Source organism: Macrotis lagotis, chromosome 8 (genome assembly GCF_037893015.1).
Source record: "Macrotis lagotis isolate mMagLag1 chromosome 8, bilby.v1.9.chrom.fasta, whole genome shotgun sequence".
Classification (NCBI taxonomy): domain Eukaryota; kingdom Metazoa; phylum Chordata; class Mammalia; order Peramelemorphia; family Peramelidae; genus Macrotis; species Macrotis lagotis.
In genome coordinates this window covers 48309291-48332714 of record NC_133665.1, presented here as the reverse complement: position 1 = coordinate 48332714, position 23424 = coordinate 48309291, and the positions used below count along the sequence as shown (strand labels likewise).

General features: G+C 48.4%; 2 protein-coding genes across 5 annotated transcripts in view; one reads left to right on the top strand and one right to left on the bottom strand.

Moving 5' to 3' along the window:
* Positions 1-20675, top strand: part of GLIS2 (GLIS family zinc finger 2) — a 52186-nt gene extending 31511 nt beyond the window's left edge. For all 4 annotated transcript variants that reach the window (XM_074196848.1, XM_074196847.1, XM_074196849.1 and 1 more), the window contains exons 2-7: positions 5887-6143; positions 7069-7277; positions 7532-7708; positions 7799-7932; positions 8225-8343; positions 9333-20675. In XM_074196848.1, coding sequence (XP_074052949.1) covers positions 5972-6143; positions 7069-7277; positions 7532-7708; positions 7799-7932; positions 8225-8343; positions 9333-10120 — 1599 coding nt within the window. In that variant the 5' untranslated portion in view covers positions 5887-5971 and the 3' untranslated portion in view covers positions 10121-20675. The remainder of the gene's footprint in view (positions 1-5886; positions 6144-7068; positions 7278-7531; positions 7709-7798; positions 7933-8224; positions 8344-9332) is intronic.
* PAM16 (presequence translocase associated motor 16) lies at positions 15021-22151 on the bottom strand. Its single transcript, XM_074196850.1, has 5 exons — positions 21994-22151; positions 17556-17640; positions 16485-16621; positions 16025-16090; positions 15021-15164 (listed from the first exon to the last, which is right to left on the bottom strand). The coding sequence occupies exons 1-5, from the start codon at positions 21994-21996 to the stop codon at positions 15078-15080; spliced, it is 378 nt and encodes a 125-aa protein (XP_074052951.1). The 5' UTR covers positions 21997-22151; the 3' UTR covers positions 15021-15077.
* Between the last annotated feature and the right edge of the window lie 1273 nt (positions 22152-23424).

The following is a 23424-nucleotide window of genomic DNA, read 5'->3' as shown; positions in this document are numbered from 1 at the left end:
AATGCTGGGCTGTGGGGCCTTCTGGTTTGGCAGAAGCTACTCTCCCCTCCTGTCCCTTCTGGCCCTACCCACATGGCCTCCCCATTACCTCCCAGGCCTGGCCCTGGAGCTAGAGAAGGGGGGACAGAAGAGGAAAGACTAGCCCTGCCCACTGGTCTGCTCCCCCTTTTTTCCCCAGTAGGGTTAGGGGCTACACCCCTCTCCAAACACATACTTGAGCACATATATTCACACACACAAACATTCACATATACAGATGACAGACAAAAAAATAGTCCCCAGCCATGAAGTCAGAAGGCACTGTGTATGAGTCCCAGTCTGGATAGCTAAGAAGCTGAGTGATCTTAATACCTCATTCTCTGAGCCTGAATTTCCTTATTTGAAAAAAGGAGATTGAACTGACTAGCAGATCTTATAAGATCCTTCCAGCTGTCTGTCTTTCCCCTTTCCATCTAGCTCTCCACTTATTCTGCTGACTTCCTTTTCTAAATTTCCCTTAGTTTCACCAAAGGAGAACACTTGGCAATCTTTACACAAATATAAAAGTGATGGGTGCAGAGTCAGGAAGACCTAAGTTTAAATTCCACCTATGACACTGAGCATCTGAACCTCAGTTTTCTCATCTCTAAAGTGGGGATATTAGCACCTGTTGCAGAGGGTTGTTGTGAAGATCAAATGAGATAATATGTAAAACATTTGCAGACCTTAAAAGTGCTATGAATATTAAACATTTAAGGTTATTAAATGTTAGCAATTATTATTAAATATAATTAAATATGTTAAATTACATATGTACATAAATATATTAATGGATATACTAAATATATTATTAGATATATAAATAAATATGTTCTAGAAAATGTCTGAGGTAGGATGTTAGAACACAAACCATTAGAATACCAGATATGGAAGGAATCTTAGAACAGAGACTATCAGAGCTGGAAAGGACCTCAGAGACAATATAAGAATGGGGGGGGTGGCAGGTGTGGTGGTGGGGGCCTGCTATTGGGAGTAATTCTTTGCATGCTAATGGAAAATTGGCTACATGTAAATGATATGCAAATGAACACCAGATTGACAGCTGTTCTATTGGAGGTAGCAGGTCCTGGCCCACTTATTAAAAAGCCCCAGGTCTGGGGCTGCAGGCAGCCTCAGAGCCAAAACAGCAATCTCTTCTACCTGGCCCATACCTGGCCCATTGGGACAACCACTGCTGCAGCTGGGAAAATGCCTACCCAAGACAGAGACAATGATCCCCATTGTCCTGGGATGCAGAGACTGAGAAGCTTGGGGATGGGAGGGTGAAGGGGGGGGTGTCTTGTGGGTTTGTAGGGAGGGGTCAGTTCATTGGATGGCCTGCTCCTGGTGGATGTGCCATGTGGGGGGTCGCCTACCTTACTCTGCATGATGCCTCCCTCCCTCCCTATTCATCCTTCCAACTCTGCAGGTTCATGGATGGAGTCTCAGGGGGTTTAGCAAAGCTGAACAATAGCAGGTCCTGGTCTTTGGTTTCCCCTCCCCCTCCCCTCCGTGCACCTAAAGCTGGGCCCCTCTCTCTCCTCCTGGTTGGAGCTGCCCTCTCCTTTTCTCTCCCTGCCCCCGGTGGTGTGTGTCTCTGGCGGCTGCTCCTTCAGCCCTCTTTTGTAAAGCCCCCACTTCCTCCCTCTCCCCATCTCTCTAATTAGTTCCTTTTGCAGCTGGTGAGGGAGGCTCAGGAGGGGGAGGTGGGGGTGGGTGTGGTAGATTCCGACCACCTCCAGTGCCTCAGAGCTCGCAGCCCCTGGCAGGGGCCCACACTGGAGGGGAGATGAAAGCCCCCTCTGTCTAGGAACTGCCTGTCTGTTCCCTCCCCAGCAGAGCTGGGAAAACTCTCTGGAGCTGAGCTACTCTCTTCCATCCCCTTTTCCCCTATTGCTTCTCCTCTGGGAGGGTCCCCAAAACTAAGGACAAGGGTAGGAATATTTACTCAGGTTGGCAGACCTCCTTTAGGAAAAAGCTTGGGGGCTGGTCGGGAGATTTGGGTTTGAATCCTGATTCTCTGGATCATTTAAAAGTGGAAAATAAATCTTAGATATCAACTCCAACTCTCGTTTTATAGATAGGAAAACAGGAAAAGGTCAGAAAGGATAGGTGACTTCTCTAGGGGCACAGTTAAAGGCATTCAGCAACTTGAACCCAGGTGTTATGAACTCCCAATCCCAGAGCTGCTGGTATTTTATTATTTTGGCTTACTCCGTTAATAACTATCAAGTGACCCCAGGCGAATCCTTTAGCTTCCCTGGGTCCCAATTTCCACATCTGCCTGATGGGGAGAACAATCCCTGCTCTATCTGTGTCTCAGGAGGATGTGAATGTGAAAACTTTGGAAAGAATAAATCCTGGGGAGGTCTTCTTGGCTCCGGGCCCTACCTCCTCTGTATACACATAAGCGCACACTCACTCTCAGCCTCTCCTCCCAGCCAGGACTGAGAGAACCTAGGGCCCAGAACTGGCTGCCACTGGTTGGGGTGGGGTGGGGGAGCTGCTGCCAAGGTGGAGGCTGGGGGGGGGGGAGAGGTGGGGTCACTTCCTGTCTACCTGGGGGAGCTAGCAGGGGGCAGAGTGGGAGAGAGGCTGAGCTGCCAGCTAGGACCCAGGGAGGCTTCTTCCGGCTCCCAGGACTGAAGGAGGGAGGAGGGCCCCAAGGGCTGGGTAGGGCTAGCCTCCTGCTCCCAGCCTAATGAACCCCTCTGGCCTCTGCTTCTCTGGCCTGGTGGAGTTACAGGAAGCTGGGGGTTGGGAATAGGGACTGTGTCCTTGTAAACCAAAGAGTGGGGGACATCTGGGGATAGTGGGGAGGGGAGTTTTACCCTGACAGCGTTGCTAGGAGTCAGAATTCTTGAAGGATGTCCCTCTGGGGATTACTGCTGTGTTTTACTTGGGGGGGGGGTGAAAGGGAGAGGCCCAGGTTACTAGGGGTTGTTATTTGTTCTAAGAATTTTTGGGAGATGTTACTTCTGGGAGGGGTTGTGAAGGGGTGCTTCCTGGGGTCTGGTTCCTAGGAATAGTTCCTTTCCAAGATTTCTGGAGGGGGATTACTAGGGTGTTACTGTGTGTGGGTTAATCCTAGAGATAGTAATCTGGAGGGAAGAATACTGGAGGTGTTGTTAATTGGGGCAGTTGTTCTTGGTCCAGAATTTGAATTTAAATCTACACCCTAACCCCCAAGAAAAAATTTTGCAGAGCCAGAGCCTCCTCAAAGAAATGTCCTGACCCCTCACTGCGAGAGCCCTCTGACCTGGGGCCCACTGGGGTGGTTAGATTGAGGTTGTGGCCCGAGGCCAATGGAGAGAGCAGTAGGGGGTGGGAGGTGGGGGCACCAACCTTCCCAGGCCTTCCTGGCTCCTGAATTCTTAATAAGCATAAATATTTACTTCCTTCCTCCTCCTTCCAGTCTCCCTGCCTGCCCAGCCTGGGCCCCCAGCACTCAGGGGGAGCTGCTGGGAGGTCCAGAGCCCAGGGCTAAAAATAAACAGGTGGAGGGACAGCTGGCCAGAGGGGGGGAAGGGGCAGGGACCCCACCCTGCCTCTCCCAGGGCCCTGGAGATGTCCTGTGCTTGACCTGGGAGCTCTGCCCAGGGTCTGGAGATCTGAACCCCAGATGATGTACACGTGTGTGTCTCTCCCTGCAAATCACCTCTCTCCTGCCTCAGTATCCCCATTAGTAGTCACAAGGGAAGGAGCTTATCGATCCCAGAATGGCAAAATCAGACTATCTCACCTCCTAAGTGGAGTTGATCAGAGGGAGTTGTGTTACTTGAGGTTTCCTAGTCTGGCTTTTCTAAAGTAAAGAGGAAATAGCATGGCAGTACCAACAGTCGTGTTGAACTCTTTGAGATTTTTTTTTTGCAAAGATACCATAGCAATTTGCCATGTCTTCTCCAGCTTATATTACAGATGAGGAAACTGAGGCAAACAGGGCTTAGTGACTTGCCCAGGATCATGCAGCTTGTAAGTGTCCCAGGATGGATTTGAACTCAGGAAGATGAGTCTTTTGGACTCCAGGCACTTTGTTCTTTGTCCTAGTTGTAGGGCTCTGAGTAAATCAGTTTTGAAAGCTGAGTGGGCAGGTTTTCCCAGTTCCAAATCCTAGAATGTTATGGCCAGGGCTTTTCCCTTGCTCAGCTGCCCCAATGTGGAAATCCAGTCCCTCTTTATAGTTTCTTCTCTTTTATTCAGTCATGAAGAGGACCCCCGGGGACATACCTGGTGCTTTAAGATCCTCAAAGGGATACCTGAGCAAAGTTGGACCTCAAAATAAATGAATCTGTACATGCTGGACTTTACTGGGTCAGGTTATTGATCTGGGAGGTGGGGCTAAGTTTAGTTGCCTTGAAAAGGGGAGGGGGACCCAGCTTCCTGGACAAGAGCAGCTGTAGTCTGGGGAGCTGCCCCAAAGGAAGCCACCCACACACCCATCTTTCCTCCCGGAGCCAGGGCTCTTGGCAAAGGTCTCTCCTCAGGTCCAGGGCCAAGCAGGTTAACCAAGAAGAGTGCCGCAGTCGCCAGCTGCCCCCTGGTGGCAGATTCTGGGATACTGACTCTTCACCTCTTCCCCTTTGACTATTTCCCTGCTTTGGGGTTGGTCTTTCCCTGTCACTTGGCAGGGATGAACCTTCCTTGCACTGGCATTCTGTTCCCCTTGGCTGCCCTTGGTCCACTTGGTGGGAGCTCCTGACTCCCTTCCTACCTGCTGGAGCTTTGTTTAGGTTTGGCTCATTTTGCTGTGTGAAGAGGTAATCCTCCTGGCCTTGGGACACCTTGATTTTGTACCTTTATTCCTCATTAGCTGTGTGACCTTGGGCAAGTCACTTACTCCTGTGAAGTAGTGATAGTACCACCTCGCCTGGTGTGGTGATTGATCATTGTGGGGGAAACTATTGTGGGGGTTTAGGGAGAGTGTCCATGAAATACTTGATACATAGAGGTATAAGACCCAGGACATCCGGACCTAAAACATCACTGAAGAGCAGGGCTGCCCAGCCTTCCCCCCAGGACTTGGAGAAGCTCCCTCAGTTCTCAGGAACTCCTGGGAGTTGGGCTCTATATGACTTTGTGTGCTCACTAATGATTTGAGTTGCCACTTGGGGATGGATAGGCAACTTGTGTGGTTGCAGAAGGATCTCTGGGACTCTGCCATCGACCTGGCATGAGCTCCCCTTCCTCTGCAGGGCATGTTGCTAAGTAACTGTGCCTAGTCTAGGAGCTGTTTGGGGAAGGTGAATGGACAGATGCATATTACAGGCTCCACCCCTGCAGCAGGTGGCCAGGGCTTGGCAGGTGTGAATCAATGGTGTGCATCAGTGGTGTGCTCCTGCTGGCTCTTCCCCCTTCTCCTGCCTAACTGCCCACCAGGTTTGCCACGTAAGATTCCCCAGAGCTGAAAGACATCTTGGAGACCATCTAGTCCAACACCCTCATTGTACAGATGGGAAAACTGACTTAGAAAGATAATGTAATTTGCCCTGGTAATAAAATTTAAGTCCTAGACCTGTATTCGTTCTAAGATGCTTGAATGGACAGACAAACATATACCCTCATCTCCTATAATTTTTAGACTTCAAGCTCCTTTGAGGGAGATCTGTGTCTTATTTTTGCAGCTTCTTCAATGTTTGATATAATTCTTTGTATACAAGGGGTTCTTATGCACATATAGTAAATACTTAAAAGAATAGAGTGATGGTAACTGGCCTCCAGGGAACAAAACTGGGACCCCAAACTCCTAGGATCCTCCTTAATCCAAATGGCTAGGAAGATGGGGCTGGGGAGCAGGTTGATGCATAACATAAATGAGGCTAGACCATTGCCATAGGAAGTTTCTGATTTGCTGACTGTTTCTTCCCACAGGTTCCTGCCTATTCCCACCTACCCCCCTTCCCTCCTACCAGGGAGCCTCTCTCTGCTGCAACCACACCTGCCCCTGGTTGGCACCATGCACTCTTTGGACGAGCCGCTGGACCTGAAGCTGAGCATCACCAAGCTTCGAGCAGCGCGAGAGAAACAAGAGTGGGCTTTGGGTGGTGTCCGCCACCGGACCTTGCATCGGGAGCTAGGTTTGGTAGATGATGGCCCTGCCCCAGCATCCCCTGGATCCCCTCCTTCAGGTAATGTACTGTGAGTGGAATATATAATACATAATATATAATAATATTAATATATATACATATATATATATATATAATGTAATGTGAGTGGAATAGAGAAGAGTAGAGCCTCTAGCTGTTGGGTATTCTTAATGGTTTAGGGTCATGATCTGAGCCCAGATATAGGCAAGGGTACAGTCAATCCAGCCAAGCAGGGACCCTGGAGGGGAGTGATCCATTCATTACCATGGGGAAAACCTGAAGGCAGCAATCAACTCTAGGAAGAAATTCAGGATGCAGAGCTGGAAAATACCTCAGAGCTCGTCTAGCCCAGCCCTCTGTTTTAAAGATGGGGTTAAGTGATTTGCTCAAGGTCACACAACAAATCACTGGCAGATAGATCTGTGACCAGAACCTGGGTCTCCTAGCTTAGTTCTCCAGGGTCCCCAGCAAAGCCTTGTTTACCAGGCTTTTCAACTGCTTGATCTTGAGGAGGCAGGAGCAAATGGTAGTGGGACTGAGATCAGGAATGGAACCACAGGAAGGGCCTCAGTGGTCATAGTTCAACCTCTACCAAAACTGGAGTCTTTCGTGCAAAATTCCTGATGAGTAGTGAAGTTATCTGGCCTTTGCTTGGAGACTTTCAGTGACAGTGAACTCACTACATTCCAAGAAAGCTCATGTCCACTTCTAGGCATTTGTAATTGTTAGAATGGCCAACAGGAATATCCTATCCTAGATGGGTACGCATTTTAATTCATTTTCTAGCTCTTCCCTACACACTCATTTCTTGAAACTGAGTCTTCTAATGACTGAAATGACCTTTGAGAGTCATTTCTGTGGTCACTATGGGGTGTGAAGGATAGGTCTGAGTCTTTCAAGGTGTGGTGGGGGGCTCTGAGAGAGAAGGCAACTGACTCTTCATTCCCTTCCCCTTTCTTTCTAGTCTTGGGCCACCCTGATTTCCTCCCCTCCCACTCAGGATTCCTGCTGAACCCCAAGTTCCCTGAGAAGGGAGATGGCCGCTTCTCAGCAGCACCACTAGTGGATCTAAGCCTGTCGCCCCCATCCGGACTGGACTCTCCCAGTGGCAGCACCTCCCTGTCTCCTGAGCGCCAGGGTAATGGGGACCTGCCACCAACTCCTGCTGCCCATGTGAGTCTGGGATATGGGCATTAGGGTGTGTCTTTCTCTTTTATGAAAACTCTTGGGAAGTGAGATAGGGAGAATGATTGGTTCAGAGACCCGGGGACCAGATGATCTTGGATGGGGATGATCCTGGGAAAGGTGAAGGCAGAGACACTATGGGAGAGGGGAAAGTCAGAAAGAGCTCATGGTGAAGAAGATTCATTAATCATCAAAAGCCACAACCAATTATCTCTCAGTTTTCTCTCTGCCCTCCTCCCCAGGACTTCCAGTCTCTTCGCTACATTGATGGAGTTCCCAGTTCCTTCCAGTTCTTCTTACCACTGAGCTCAGGGGGTGCACTGCATCTACCCTCCTCTTCCTTCCTTACCCCACCTAAGGAGAAGTGCCTCTCTCCAGATGTACCCCTGCAAAAGCAACTTGTCTGTCGCTGGGCCAAGGTGAGGACTGGCGGGTGTCGGTAGAGTAGAAGGTAGTTCGCTGAAGTTCCAGTAGGTCTTATGGCTCCTCCTCCCCTTCTCTCCCTGCAGTGTAACCAGCTCTTTGATCTGCTGCAAGACCTGGTGGACCACGTCAATGATTTCCATGTCAAACCTGAGAAGGAGGCTGGCTACTGCTGCCACTGGGAGGGCTGTGCCCGTCATGGCCGAGGTTTCAATGCTAGGTGTGTGCATGATAGGGAGAGGGAAGAAGCAAGGGCATTCTAGGACCACCTAGTTCCCTGTTGTTCTTATGGGACCTGACCTGACTTGGTTCATGAAGCCCTTTATTAAAGGAGGATATCTCCAGGAGTGGGGAAGAGGTTGGGGGGAGTGCCTGGTCAGGGCAGTGCCCCTACTAGGCCCTTCCTCCTTGGAGAGGGAAGCTCTGGATAGGGCTCACTCGGGACCAGTATCCCTGGGCTCAACTCCTTATGCCTTGGCTCACCTGATGCTTTTCCTTTCTTGGTCTGGAAGGTACAAGATGTTGATCCACATTCGGACTCACACTAATGAGAAGCCACATCGGTGTCCCACCTGTAACAAGAGCTTTTCCCGCCTAGAGAACCTTAAGATTCACAACCGATCACACACAGGTAGGCCCTGGGAAGGGTTCAAATGAGAAAAAGGGGAAGACTGGAGGAGGGAGTCATCAGGGACAAGGAAGACTCGATTATCTTACTTAAACATGAGAAGGGGTGTGGAGGAGGACCAGGAAGACAGTGTCAACACAGTTCACAGCAAGATACAGAATGTGTGCAATGTACTCTGCTGAACACCAAGGAGAAGGTGATGATAAATGAGACACTCCCCTCTCTGTACTGACAAATCTAGATCAGGAGCAACACCAGACAGACCCAAGGTGTCTCAGCTGTTCACAGGAAGGGGGGATCGACTCAAGCTTCAGAGGGGATAGCACCTGAGCCAGATTTCCTGTCTGCATGTCTGTGTCTGTGTCCCTGTGGTTATATTTCAAGTGGGCAAAGCATGCCAGGAAGATCAGGACTTGTCTGAGAAAATGACAGTCCAGTTCAGTTGGACAGTGGCATATACCGGAGGAGAATGGTCAAGATAAAATTAGAAAAACACCATCAAAGGATTTAGAGCTAAAAGATAACAAGAGATTATCTGGTCCTATTCCTTCATTCTATGTTAGATGATTGGCTTTCTCAACATCAACCAGTCAGTATGCATTTATTAAGCACCAACTGTGACAGGCTCTGGGAGTGCTTCCAGGGAGCATGAATATTAGCTGGGGAGATAAAGCGTGCATGGGCTTCAGGGAAGGTGCTGCTGAGCTGGAGGCAGGGGCAGGCACAGGGGGGACAGACAGAGATGGTGGACCCAGATAGGACAACGGAGGTCAGGGACTTGAAGGAGGAAGACACCACAAAAGTTAGTTAAGGGCTGAGCAGGATTCTGACTTGACTCCTGGTGCGGCATCCTGACTATACTACCACACTGTCCGGTTGTAGAGGGTTTGGAAAGCTATGCCGAGTCAATAGGCAGTGGAGACTGAGGGAGTTTGGGCAGAGGCAGGTGCTCCCAGCTCCCCTCTCACTCTTGCTCCTGTCCTCTCCCCCAGGAGAGAAGCCCTACATCTGCCCTTATGAGGGCTGCAACAAGCGTTACTCTAATTCGAGTGACCGCTTCAAGCATACACGCACCCACTACGTGGACAAGCCCTATTACTGCAAGATGCCCGGCTGCCACAAACGTTACACCGACCCCAGCTCCCTGCGCAAACACATCAAGGCCCACGGCCACTTCGTCTCCCACGAGCAGCAGGAGCTGCTCAAGCTCCGCCCACCTCCGAAGCCGCAGCTGCCCACCCCAGACAGCCCGTACGTCAGCGGGGCCCAGATCATCATCCCCAACCCTGCTGCGCTCTTTGGCAGCCCTGGCCTGCCCGGTCTGCCTGCCTCTTTGCCCCTGCCCTTGGCACCTGCCCCCCTGGATCTCAGTACCCTGGCCTGTGGGGGGGGCAGTGGTGTCGGGCCTGGTCTCCCAGGCCCTGTTCTCCCTCTCAACTTAGCTAAGAACCCACTGCTGCCCTCGCCCTTTGGGGCCAGTGGGCTGAGTCTGCCTGTGGTCTCCCTTCTTTCGGGCTCTGCAGGGAGCAAGGCCGAAGGTGAAAAGGGCCGAGGGGTAGTGGGTGCCAAGGCTCTGGGCACTGAAGGGCGCAAGATTACCGGGGAGAGGACTGAAGGTGGCCGGGCTCGGTCTTGTCCGGATGGCCTTTCCTTGCTGCCAGGCACCGTGCTGGACCTGTCTACAGGCGTGAACTCAGCAGCTAGTCCTGAGGCATTGCCTCCTGGCTGGGTGGTCATCCCACCAGGCTCTGTGCTACTCAAGCCAGCTGTGGTGAACTGATGTCCTGAGGCCAGCCATGGCCAGGGAGAGGGAAAAGGACTGGACAGAGATTCCTCCCCTCATCCAGTCATGACGAACGGAAATTCTTCTGAGAAATAGCAATAATGTCCTCCCTCAGGGCTTGGCCATCCTCTGGCCCAGGCCCAGCAAGGTGGGCAGGAGGTAACCAGGACACATGGGGAAGAGGTAGGCCTTGGCCTGGGGCTGGCTCCATGTCTGTGTGTAGAGATAATACCCATGTGGACAGAAAACAAGTCACTCTAGGGTCTCCTCCCCTCCAGGGCCTCTGGAATGATGGCATGGAAGGAGAAAGGGAAATCCCATCAGATAAAAAAATGCATTTTTGGCCCATAGAGTGAGCACTTTGGATCCTATAGACCTCTCTCCCAACCCAGCTTCTCTACGTTCAGCATAGGGTCTGGTCCCAACTCTCTTTAGGGAGGGAATACCAATATCCAGCCCCTTTTCCCATGCTGCTGCACCAAATCTACTCTGCTCTCCCTCCCTCCTCAGATTCTCCTTTGGAATGCTGCTTCACAGTCTGGCTCTTGGCATTCAGGTCTTCCCTCCCATGTTTATCTGGTGCCATTACTTTCTCCTTGCAGCCAGAAATTCTGTTTTCATATCCTGTGTGAGGGAGCTGGGTCATAGGAATAGCAGCCTCATCTCATGGTTGCCATGAACTACAAGGAGAACCCTAACAGTCCCTCACAAGCCTCTCCTTCCTCTTCAGAGCTGGCCTCAACCCAGATTTGGGAAACTCTACAGACCCCTCTCCTTCTGACCCCACTTTTTAGAGGGAGAGCAAGACAGACGCAGACCTTGGCAGGACCATGGAGAGAATAGGTCCTTTCCCTTGTCCCCCTTCCCCAACTGACAAGGTATCTCCCACCCTCAGGGTAGGGTGGGAGGGCTGCTCCCCCTAGCTCTGTTAATTGTGCTGAGCAAGAGGACCAGCACAGGACTGTCTCCCTCCTGCACCCAACTCAAACACAGGGCAGATCCTTTTTTTCCCCCTGGCTGGACAGAAAACTTGAGACCCAGTTTTGGGGTTAAGGTGAGAAGCTCATAGGGCTGGCATTCCCATGGCAGGTAGATGGTAAATCTAGAGAAGGCATCCCCAGAAATTTCCTCTATTTGCCTCCCCTGAACCCCTTTCCTTTTGAGGTTAAATGTAGAGTTCAACTATGCTTCCTCAGGGTCACCACACTGATGTTCTCACAGAAAACAAAACAGAGAGAAAAATGGGCATCTGATCTATACTGATGTGATTTCCAGACCAGCCATGGGGCTCAGTTGCCAAGTTTGCATGGTTCCCTTTTGTGTAGTACCTCTGCTTAGAAAAAGGATGGGCATCAGGGTTGCCATGTTGCCTCTGGAATTGTTTTCCCTTGGGCATCCATTTCCTAGATCCACTAAGGCCACAGGCTTAGTGCTGGGATGTCAAGAAGAATACAAGGAGTGTCATAACCTAGCTCAGTCTTGCTGGGGCTAGCAGAAGATTGCGAAGTCTTGGTCTGAACACCAGCCAGCAATTCTGGTTACATTCTCACAAAACAAGAGATAGCAGAAAGGTTGTTGGAACCAAGAGTCAGCAAGGAGGTAGGGCAGCAGCTAGGTAGGATGTTCAAGGAAGGAAAGCAAAAGCATGGTGTGTATACTACATTGAAGGTACAGAGGGAAAATGGAGATACCACCTGAAGAATCCAGGCCATCAAGTATGGGAGTATTTCAGAATAGAATGGAACCAGCTTGCTAGAGGTTTCAGTTATCTGGTTGAAACTGAATTCTGGGAGTTGTGGTCTCAAATCAGCTTGCATGAGGGAGGAAGGATTCAGCTGGGAGACAGCAGTGCCTGAAAAATCTGGAGCTGTGCTTTAGAAAACCCACATTCTTGCCCCACTGTTTCCACTAATGGGTCAATCCAAATAATTCCTTTCCTCCTTCACCAAAACCCCATGCTGCTCTAAACCCCTTGGCCTTGTAAAACTGGGAAGACAGACGGCCAGAGAAAAAGGGACATTGCATGTGTTATTGTAATTTTTCCTCTCCACAAAGGCTAGGAAGCCCCTTGGTTGGCTCCCCTGGTGTGCTTCCTTATTTGTTTGATGATGGCTGGAACTGCCTGACCTGCACCATAAGTACTGTAAGCTCATCTAGACTACAGAGCCAGAGAAGGCCTGGCCTGTACTGCAGGCATGAATAAGCTCAAGAAACCCTTTAGAATGAGTGGGCACCTCAGCAGGATGGTTGAGGTCCTAGGTGAGGGTCCATTTCCATAGCTACCTTCCCTGTTCTTTGCCCTCCCTCCCCTTCCCAGCTATGAAACAGTAGGACAGCTCTCCCAAGAGAGCATACATAGTATTGGCTTGCTCCCTTCCCAAGGGGGCAATTTTACCTCTTGCCTCTCATGAGGTAGCCTGGTGTCATAGAAAGAGCACTGGACTGGGAGTCAGGAGATCCATATACAAGTCCCTGCTCTGCCACTAATTTACTATCTTTTGTCACATAAACTTGCTGTGACTTTAGGTAAGTCACTTAATCACCTTGGGCCTCAGTTTCCTCATCTATAAAACGAGGGGTTGGACTAAATAATTAATTAAATCCCTTCCAATTCTGACATTAGATTATACTTGTCTCTTCTCATCTGGGTGGCTCAGTGCTGCCACCTCCCCGACTGCCCTTCTGTTACAGAGGGGTCACTCTGTCCTGGCCCTCACCTCTGCTGGGCTTTCAAACCCCAGACTGATTAGGTTACAACAGCTGGGGTTTTCCACTGAAGAGGGGACACAGGTATAAAAGAAAGGAGCTGGTCTCCTTCCTTCTGTCCCCTACTGGGAACCAGACACCCCACCCTTCTCCCCCCAAGGGCCCCAGGCCTTAAATAACTGGCTGGCTCAGTGCTAGGGCCCACAGATAGGGGTATTTGTCCTTCCTGACTAGCAGGAGGGATCATCAAGGGTTGGGGAGGGAGGGGTTGAGATTCAAGCCCATGGAGAATAGCAACATGGCACTCAAAGAGTTAACATTAGCTCAGCATGTGATTTGGTGATAGACTAGGCTTTAAAGGGCCGGTGTACTTTTTTGTTGTCATTGTTGGTTTGTTGTTGCACATTCCAAGATATCAGTATTTTAACAGTTTCTAAGTGCCTTTCTATTGTAGCTTACGTTTTTCCTCCTCTTGGCTCCATTGCTGTTAGCATAGAGTTTAAAAAAAAAGAGATAAGCTAATGACTATAACAATATATTCCTCCATGTGAGAGGAAGTTTATAAAGAAACAATAAAAGTGAGTTGCAAAGATGGCCTGCATGTACTGGATTGTGCTGGGAAATGGGTTCAAGATCAGACCAAATTAAACATGGTCTTCCCCACTTAGGTTACCAACTAGGTGTCTGAGAGACATTAGCAATCACCTTTGCTCTGTTCACCAAGATTCACTTCATGGATTCAATCTGGCTGAGTCTCTGAATTCCCCTTCTCACAAACAGCACTTGAAAGTCATGGTTTTATCATTTCTTTGGGGGTCAAAGGAAGGGTGTCAGGGAAAGGGGATGCTGTTTGGTGGTGTGGAGTCTTGAAACTAGAGAATGGGTAGGACTATCTAGGGATGGAAAACTTGCATGCCTGAGTTTGTATTCTTCCCCCCTCCCTCCCATATTCTGGGCCTTGCTATAGGAGCCCAAGGCAGCCCTGGGAATCAGATTTGGGCTAAAGTGATATGACTTCCACTCCACATTCTCTAGATCTGATTTGTAACACTATGGCACAAGTACCTTAGGTATCATTCACCTGATACTGTAGGAGCTCAAAATGGGGTAAGAGAAAGGCCACAAGTGGAGGTGAAAAGAAGTTCCTTGAAGCAAGAAATAGCCCAGTAGAGAGGACTCCTAATCTGCCACTGGATCTAGATTATAGTTACCACTCTTCTCCCTCCTTGAATGACCATCCTGTCCTACTTTACCTCCTGACTCCAGACTGTTCATGTCAAATAAGAGCAACTTCTCTAACTACTTTTTAGTGCTCTTGTAACTATCAAATTAGTTGTAAAGGAAAGAATACTATAAACACAAAAGTAACATCACTGACAACAATGCTGTATTTGTCCAGGGGAAATTTAAAGCTTGGGATAAGACTAAAGTCACTCCTTTGACAGACAGAAGAGACTGGACTCTCCTAAGGTCCCCCTAGGTCTGAATTCAATTATGCAATTATTCAATAAGGGATCTTTATAGGGCCTCTTAACTCTTTCTGTGTCACAGACACCTTTGGTGGTTTAGTGAACATATGGGAACCTTTTCAGAATTATGTTCTGAAATGCCTAAAATAAAATGCATAGGATAAAATGCATACTAAGGAAACCAATGATTAAAATACAAGGAAAATCAAATGTATGGGTCCTAGACCAAGAAATCCTACTTCATATCAAAGACCAAGAACATTCTTAAAATACATCTTTTAGGACAGTAGCTGAACTAAGCTCAGTGGGGAAACAGGCTTCTGGTTTGACAAAATAGAGCAACAACTCTTTACAACAGCCTGGGCAGAGGATAAAGCTCTTTGGTTTCTTTCCAGCACCTACTGGTCCCTGTTGTGGTTGTCAATACAATATTAGAAGGAGGTAAATGCTCCCAATTCTTTTCCCATTTTAGATATTCCCTGCCCCAACCAAACCTGGCCAAAAAAAAGGGGCAGCTAGGTGGCACAGTGGATAGAGCACCAGCACTGGAGTCAGGAGTACCTGAGTTCAAATCCGGCCTCAGACACTTAAAAATTACCTAGTTGGGTGGCCTTGGGCAAGCCACTTAACAAAAATTTGCCTTGCAAAAACCTAAAAACAAAACAAAAAACAACTTGCCTAGAGCCTGGGCACACGTACAAAAAAAAAATGCAGAAAAGATATTTATTATCAAGCTATAAATTATTCACACTGAAGCAAAGATAGGCAAGGATAGGTGGTCACGTTTTAGGTTGCTGTCCTTTCTCACTTTCATCCTGGGCCTGGATTTTAAGCTCTTCATCTAGCCGCTCTTTAGCTCGAACCACCTGGGAGAGGATGGGAAACCAACATTTCAGATGCTTTCTTTTAGTTTTTACCCCTACCCAAGGCTGGCCCCAAACATGCACCTCTTCCTTTTCCTGTTAAGTTTTAAGCTATGATTTCCCAGAGTCCATAAGGAGATCTTGCATCTCATCTACCAATCCTTACAGAATTCAAGTCTCTTATGGCCAATTTTTCTGAAGTATCAGGGAAGATCTAGGATGTCCAGGGGCCTTCTATTGTGATTTGTCTATTGTCTTTGTGCTGGCTGCTCCTAAAGTGGCAGAGTACAGGGCAAAAGCTACAGACTGTGTTTAATATACAAACATTTAAAGGTTGGTTTAAAATTTAGTCTTAAATTACAACACAGTTAAAATAGAAGAGTATGTTCAATAGATTCCATCAGCCATATATATAAAGCCAATGCACTGGTAGCCAAAATTGGCAAGACTTTGAGGCTAACTATACTTTTTTTTTTTTTTTTTAAGGTTTTTGCAAGGTAATGGGGTTAAGTGGCTTGCCCAAGGCTACATAACTAGCTAATCATTAAGTGTCTGAGGCCAGATTTGAACTCAGGTACTACTGACTTCAGGGCTGGTGTTCTATCCACTGTGCCACCTAGCCACTCCATAACTAGACTCTTCATGGCAAGAGTTTAGTCTGAATTGTGACAACATTTCATTGGAACAGAAGTAAAAGAAATGCATTATGTCTGGGCACTGGGATGTCAGGATAAAAACCTAAAAAAGTTGCTTTGTTGACTGTTTGGGACTTTGCTATATTTCCACTGACTGGAAATGAATACCCATCTGTACCAACCCCCTACCAGTTTAACTAGGGTTCCATAAGCCTTAAGGTCACTCACCTTTGACTGCAAGTAGAAGGAGCCACCCACAGATTTATCATTTACTTTAAATAAATGATCAAAGTTCTGTTCAGGAAAAACAGAGAGGATATTAATAGTTTATTTACTGGAAACAATAGGGGCTAAGGTCTCTTCTTGGCTGTAGCTGGATTAAATAGCTTTGAGGTACTTTAACAGATATGCTACATTGCTTATAATAAGGGCTTCCACCTGCCCAGAGATGATTGTAACTGTACAATGACAACCCAAGAGAAGTCCTTAAAGCAGAAGCTCCCAAGGGAGGCCCCAAAGCCCTACCAAAGCCTTATACCTTTCCATATGTGTTTTGACAAGAATCCCACTAAGGAGAGGGCACGAATCATTAAGTGGAACCCTCTCCTTAACAGTTCAGAGGTTCCTTTGCCAGTAGTCCCTCACTTTACTCTGGACATAGACTGGGCACCCCTTGCACTAAATTTACCTTCTGTATCTCCTCTCGGCTCAGCTTGGAGACATTGAGGATCTGCTGGGCTTCCTGAAGGCTAAGTCCAGAAAGGTTAGATGCGGCTGCAGACTGATGACCAGCTCGACCACGAGCATCTGCTGCTGCCCGGCTGGCTGTTCAGGCACAAAATGAGCTCTTGAACTCGTTTAACCATTCCCTTGGCGATCCCATAGGCCAGCTCAGAGTTCTTATCAGTCACGTTTAACTGAGAACCTTATACTATGTGGCCAGGAAATAGAGGGATCTAACTCAGAACCAAGGTAGCCAAGAAAAGGCCATTCACCAGGGGGTGGCAGGGCTAGTGTTCAACAAGAGGGCCAAGGATTCCTAGTTGCTGTCAACCAATCTGGGTAATGTTATTAACCTGGCCCCCTTCTGGTTCTATCCCATTCCCTTTCCCACTTCCTCCTAGAGTCATCCTTAGCATAATCATTTGCTCTATACAAAAACATTAGGGGAAATGAGGAGCCCTAAATAAGACGATCTATCCTGAGCTCTTATCTCAAGACCCCCTCCCCCCCACCAGCCTCAATTTTCCCTCTTATTCTATGGTAACATGAGGGTCTCTCATCTGAAGGCAAGTGAACCTGGAAGCTTATAATCTATTGCAAATGGCAGCCTCTGCCCTAAGGCCTTTGTCATCGTGAGACAAAGCACCAAGAATGCCACTATGCAAAAGAACTTTCTGTCCTTCCAGACCTTTCTACCCTATGGCAGTTGGTCAGATAATCACAAGTAGTGCAGTGTTATTGGGTTTCAATTATGGAATGTATTTGAAATAAGGAAGATGTTAAGTGTTATGGCCTCAAACTTAAGATAACATGGATAGTGTAGTTTTCCTCACACAACTCTGAGGCATGGAGTGCAAGTATTTCCATTTTACAGATGGGAACATTGAGGCTCAGGCTAAATGACAGTTCAAGGTCATACTGTGAAATGCTAAATTGGGGATTTAACCCAGGTCTCTGACTTCAGTCCAGAGCTCTGTTCTACCACACCCTGAAGCCTCTGGAGATTGGAAGCCTAGTTTGGGGATATGCTGCTTACCTGCAAATTCCTGCCGGAGTGCCCGGGCAAAGGCCCTTCCAACCACCTGCACCCCCATCACGATGATCTGAGCTAGATATCTGGCCTGTGGGCAAACCAGCAGTCAGTCAACAAGGTTTGAGGGGCAGTCTCCTGGAGCCCAAGTCTGAGGTGCTTTTCACTGAGCTTGATGGGCATCCATCAAAGAGCTGCAGCCAGCAAATTCAGATAAGGGAAAAAGGACAGGCCTTTAGCTAATCTCTTCTCTAGGTCCTGGGAAGATCACTATTCCCAATTTCCTAAGCTTCCTATTGCAGCTGAGTTGCCAGTTCCAAGTGAACCAACACCAAGTCTAGCATAATACACTGTGAGATTTGAAAGGAGGAAAAGGAATTCTCTGTTGAACAGTGCAACTTAACCAATGACCAGGAATAAACAGAAAATGAATTTGCAAAGCTCCTCTATAAGGAGGAAGAAGTAAGGTAGATAACTTAATGGTTTATAACAGTGGGTCCCAGAGAAGGCACAGACTGAAGAACATCCCAAACAGATCTAATTGTTTGTGCATCCAGCTGACAGCCTTTGCCTTAATAAATGAGGGAATGTTTGGATTTCACAAGTAGGTCTGACCTTCACAAGTCTTTCACTTCACACCAAGAAGTATGGCTCTATTAACACTTTTTTGTACTTAGAGCTATGATCAAAGCACTATGTAACTTAAACAATTAGCTAATTTGTTTAAAGACTTAATAGGATAGCTTATGAATTTAATTGTTCTCCCCATACATAGACTTCAAGGATTTGTGCTTTTAGCTGTCATTTGTGTATTCCTTCTAAAACTTGAGGGGTTTGGTCAATGAACCCATTACCCTATGACTGAACTAGAGCTGAACCTTGTCTAACTAGACTGTCATACCAATGAGGCTTTTCTTTTCTAGGTAGACCTGCCAGAAAGATTGGGTTCCATTGGCATTCATTTTCTTTTTTTTAGGTTTTATTTTTTTTTTGCAAGGCAAACGGGGTTAAGTGGCTTGCCCAAGGCCACACAGCTAGGTAATTATTAAGTGTCTGAGACTGGATTTGAACCCAGGTACTCCTGGGTTCACCTAGCTGCCCTTCCATTGACATTTTCTTAGAGAACCTATGGTTTCCTTCTTAACAAAATGAGGTATCCAAATAGTTCTAGATCTCCTAATCAGGAGATGGCCTCATTCATCAAATGAATGGATGCTCTCTTGAGGGCTTTCTAGCTCTAAAACATGATGATGCTGAAGGTGCTATCCAGTGACTATCCAAGTAGAAGATGGATGAAAAATCCAACATTGGCTAAAAATCCTTCCTATGCCATGTAGCTAAGGTCACCTTTCTATGTAGTGAAGAGAGCACTGAACTGGGAATAAAAAGATCCAAATGGCCTTAGAGGTCCACCAACCCAACTCCCTAATTTTATAAAATGAGTTTAAACTTTCTGGAGCACATCTGAGATGGGATGGTACAGATGGTGCCCACTGGAAAGGTTCTAGAGTCTGATCTAGATTCTTGACTCTGCTACTTCTATCTTTATGTTGATAGGCAGAGGTCATGTGACCTTGTGAGGCTCATTTTCCTCAAATGTAAAATGATCAAAATGGCCAAATTCTTTGACCTTTCTCCATTGAGAAATGCCCGTTTCTTGTCAAACACTATACTGGAGTTTCCAAGACACTGCTCTTTTTATCTTATTTGACTGCTGCATCATCATCTACTATCTAATCCCTTTACTTAGGTACATCCCAAAAATCTGTCCTGGGTCCTTTTCTTTTTTTTCTCAGTGACCTCAACTTGGAACTTGATGTGCTCAGCTCTAAGGACACAAATTCCTGATTTATACAGTCACTCTTGAATTCCAATAAGGTATCACTGATCATTGGATACTTCCAACTTGATATCCCATAGTTATCTCAACCTCATCATGTCACAATATCAATGGCTACCTTCCTCAAACCCTGCCCTCTTCCTAACTTCCCTTTTTTGATAAGAGATTTATCTGAGGTTGTTGGTGCTTTCTTGCAGAAGTTGCTTTATATCTATCTTGTTACTGCATTTCTGTCTACTTGTTTTTCCCTAGTGGAATGTAAGCTCATGGAGAACAAGAACTGTCTAATTGTCTTTGTATCTATCCTTAGGTTCAGGTAAAGTGCCTAGGGCATATTAAGTACTTAATAAATGCCTAAGAGATAGAACTGAACAGAGGGAGTTGGATCAGATCACTTATGAGGATTGTTCCAGCTAGAATTTTCTTGATTCTCTGATACTAAGTCTCCTCTTTTGAGTTTCTTCTTCACAGGGTCTATTCCTTACAGTTGCAAGCCAAGTGGATCAATCAGGTACTTTCTACAACTACAATATTTTAAAGACTGGATTTTTTTCAATCTTTAAAGTATCTTTTTAGCCCCAGTAGTTCCAAGTCTTCTCCTTTTTGGGGGCGTTTTGTCAGCCTGTCATGTAATAAGATATCTGATGTCTACACATATTATTTCAGTATTTAGGGCAGCTAGGTAGTACAGTGGATAGAACATAGTCTTGGCATCAGAAGGACCTGAGTTTAATGTGGCCTCAGACACTTAACACATACTAGGTGGGAGAATCCTAATTTCCTCACGTGCAGTGCCATCTCCAGTCATCCTGATTCATATCTATCCACTGGATTCAAATGGCTCTGGAGGAGGTGAGGCTGGTGACGGAGCACAGCACCCCCCCACTCACAATTCATTTGCTTATGTTGGCATCACATTCCCCATGTGTTATGGTCTTCTTTGAGAACAAAGGACAAACATCATCTTCATCATCAGTTTGCCATTTCATCAGAGTAGGTATTACTTCCACTCATGCAGACAGCAAACCCTCCATGCCTCATCAGATAGTCTTTAGAAGCTGCTGTGCCTCCCCAATTCACCATTGGCAATCAGCCTTCTAGTGATAAACCTCTGCACTTAAGCTAGATGGATCCTTGGATAAAACAGTCTGTCACTGGACCATACTCAAAGCTCTAGCCCTTCCAGGCTGACAAGAAGCTGCCAGTCCTTGAATATCATTTGCCTTGCCTTTGAGAGTCAAGTCAGGGTCAATGATTACCAATACTACTATTAATCATAAAGTGGGTGCTATAGAACTTTGAGTGATTAAATTAACTTATATTTGTAAAACAATAATTAACAAAGTACTTTCCTGTTTATTGCCTTAAATGATTTAGGTCATCCTTTGATGAGCATCACTCTAGTGTGAGTAGTCAGTTTATATTTCAGGACTTTCTGGGTCTTGTCCTCATGTTTAATAGTTTATAGATGAGGAAGATGAAACTGTGACTAGCTCCACTTCTGAAGCACAGAAACTATGCAAATGTACCATTCGTATATATATATATATTATGTATACACACATGTATATGTATATATGCATATTATTCTGTAGAACTGTCATAGCATTACTGCTACAGAGTGCCAAGATTTTCACTGACTGATAGTGGTCACTGAATTCTAATCACGTTGGGGGAAGCACCAAAGAGAAAGAGAAAAATCAAGCCAAGTAAGCCAGGTTGCCGTCTGGAAAGTTAGCAAGTAAAAGGTAGGTAGCATCAATAAAGCCTCAAACTTCAGACGAGAGAGAGAGAGAGAGAGAGAGAGAGAGAGAGAGAGAGAGAGAGAGAGAGAGAGAGAGAGTGTGTGTGAGAGTGTGTGTGTGTGTGTGTGTGTGTGTGTGTGTGTGTGTGTGTGTGTGTATACATATCTCTAAGCCCCCGGTTAGAATCAGGTGTGGCTGTGGGGAGAGGGACGCGTTTTAGAGCCGGGTGGGGTGGGGGCACTATATCTAACCTAAGAAGTGAGGCCAGGAGGGGGGTGCCCCGGGGCCCCCCTCAGGCTTGCTGGCCTCCAGGCCCCGCTATGCTCGGTAAGCCAGGCAGCACGGCGGAGGGGCATTAGAGCCAGCTCCGACCCTGCTGGCCCCAGCCCTGCGGCCCTGGACCCCCCCGTCCGTACAGAAGCCCCCGGACCCCGCACTGGACAGCGGAGAAACGCGCCGCGGGAGCCGCGCACAAGTGGGGGGCGGGGGCGCTCCCCAAGGGCAGTCCCTGGGCCTGGGAGCCGGGGGCCCGGGCTGCAGCGTGGCCCGGCCGGGCCCCTCCGGAGATAACACACCGGCGCCGCCTCGGCCTCGGAGGGTCCGCTACGGGCGCCCCCACTGCCAGGGCGCCGGGGGCTCCCCTCGCCTCGGGTGGGGGTCGCCCGGCCCGGCCCCCGCGGCGGCACGTGCGCGTGCGTCGGGTCGGGGGGCGGCCGGCCCGGGTCTCCCGGCTTGAGTCCGTCTCCCGACTCTCGGTCCCGGTCCCGGTCCTTCCCCATCCCCGGGCCCCCTCCGGGGAAGCCGGGAAACGGCCCCCCGGGGCCCCTCGCCCCCACTCCCGCCCGGGCCTCGGGCTCACCATGGTGGCGGGACGCGGTCTCGGCTGCGGCCCCGGCCGAAGGGCGCGGGGTCAGAGGTCGGGGAGGAGGCGAAGCCCCGCCGCGCCGACTCCTTCCCCCGCCAGCCGGCGCGCATGCCCGCTGAGGCGCACGCGCGCGGAGCGCGGGGGGGCCGGAAATGACGCCAAACAGGGGCGGGGCTTCCGGCGGGCAGGTGACGCTGCCCTCGGCGGCCGCGGTGACCTTGCGGCTCCGCCTCCCCGGATGTTCGCGTGGCCCCCGGGAGGTCAGCCGCGGCTGCAGGGCCACCGCATTCTCCAGCCAGCCTCGTCAGCCCTTACCCCTTGGGGGCCCGGGCTGGGCTTTTCAATTACCGTGGTGCTTAGCTTTCATTTTTTTTTTTTAGGTTTTTCCAAGGCAAATGGGGTTAAGTGGCTTGCCCAAGGCCACACGGCTAGGTCATTATTAAGTGTCTGAGGTTAGATTTGAACCCAGGTCCTCCTGCCTCCAGGGCCGGTGCTCCATCCACTGCGCCGCCCAGCCGCCCCAGAAGGGGGCTAATGAGGAAACTGAGGCAGAGCAGTTAGGGGCCTTATTCAGGGCCACAGAGCTGGCACCACATTTGAACTCAGTTCTCATCCATCCTTTGTGACCCTCCGCATTTTGTTTTGTGCATTTAAAAACAATTTGAGGGGCGGCTTGTGTGAGGCCACAGAAGTGAGGAGCGGAACGCTACACCAGATTCTGTTCATTGGCGGACACCATAGATAGGCTCCCTCAACGTCTTCTCAGGCTTTCTGCTCTCCAAAAGCAGTCGTTGGAGTTGAGAAATCGTCCAGAACTCGGGAGTCAGGGAGACCTGATCATATTGACGTAATAAAACAGGAAATTCAGGGACCAGGGGTCCCAAAGAACGATCTCGCACGTCCTGTAGTCCAGGTGCTCTACAGTTATCCCATATTATTCTCCATCTTACAGATGATGAAGTCGACTGAAGTGAACTTGGGGAACCAGATCCCGGGTTCAGGACTTCGGCCACTGCTCCACCTAGCGGCCAGTATGTGGTGCTTTTAAGGTTCGCAGAGGACGGGCCGTGCATTATTGGAGCCACACAACCACCCTGTCAAATCTGGCCCTAAATAGGTTGGGACTCACACAATTAGTGTCAGAGGATTTGAATCCTGGTTTTTACCACATCTTATTTTCAGCATCCTACCTAACATAAAAATGAGTGTGGACGGTAGATCAATTAGAAACAGCTGAGGAGTTAAGGAAGCAGCTTGGCATAGAGGGAAAAAAGCTCTGATTGCAGAATCCCAGGACCAAAATTTAAATCTTTCTTTAAATGCTTACTAGAGTGACTTTGGACAAAGTATCGACCCTCCTGAGCTTGTAAAATGAGGAGATAGAATTAGATGCTTGCTGAGGTCCCTTTCAGTTCCAGATCTGTG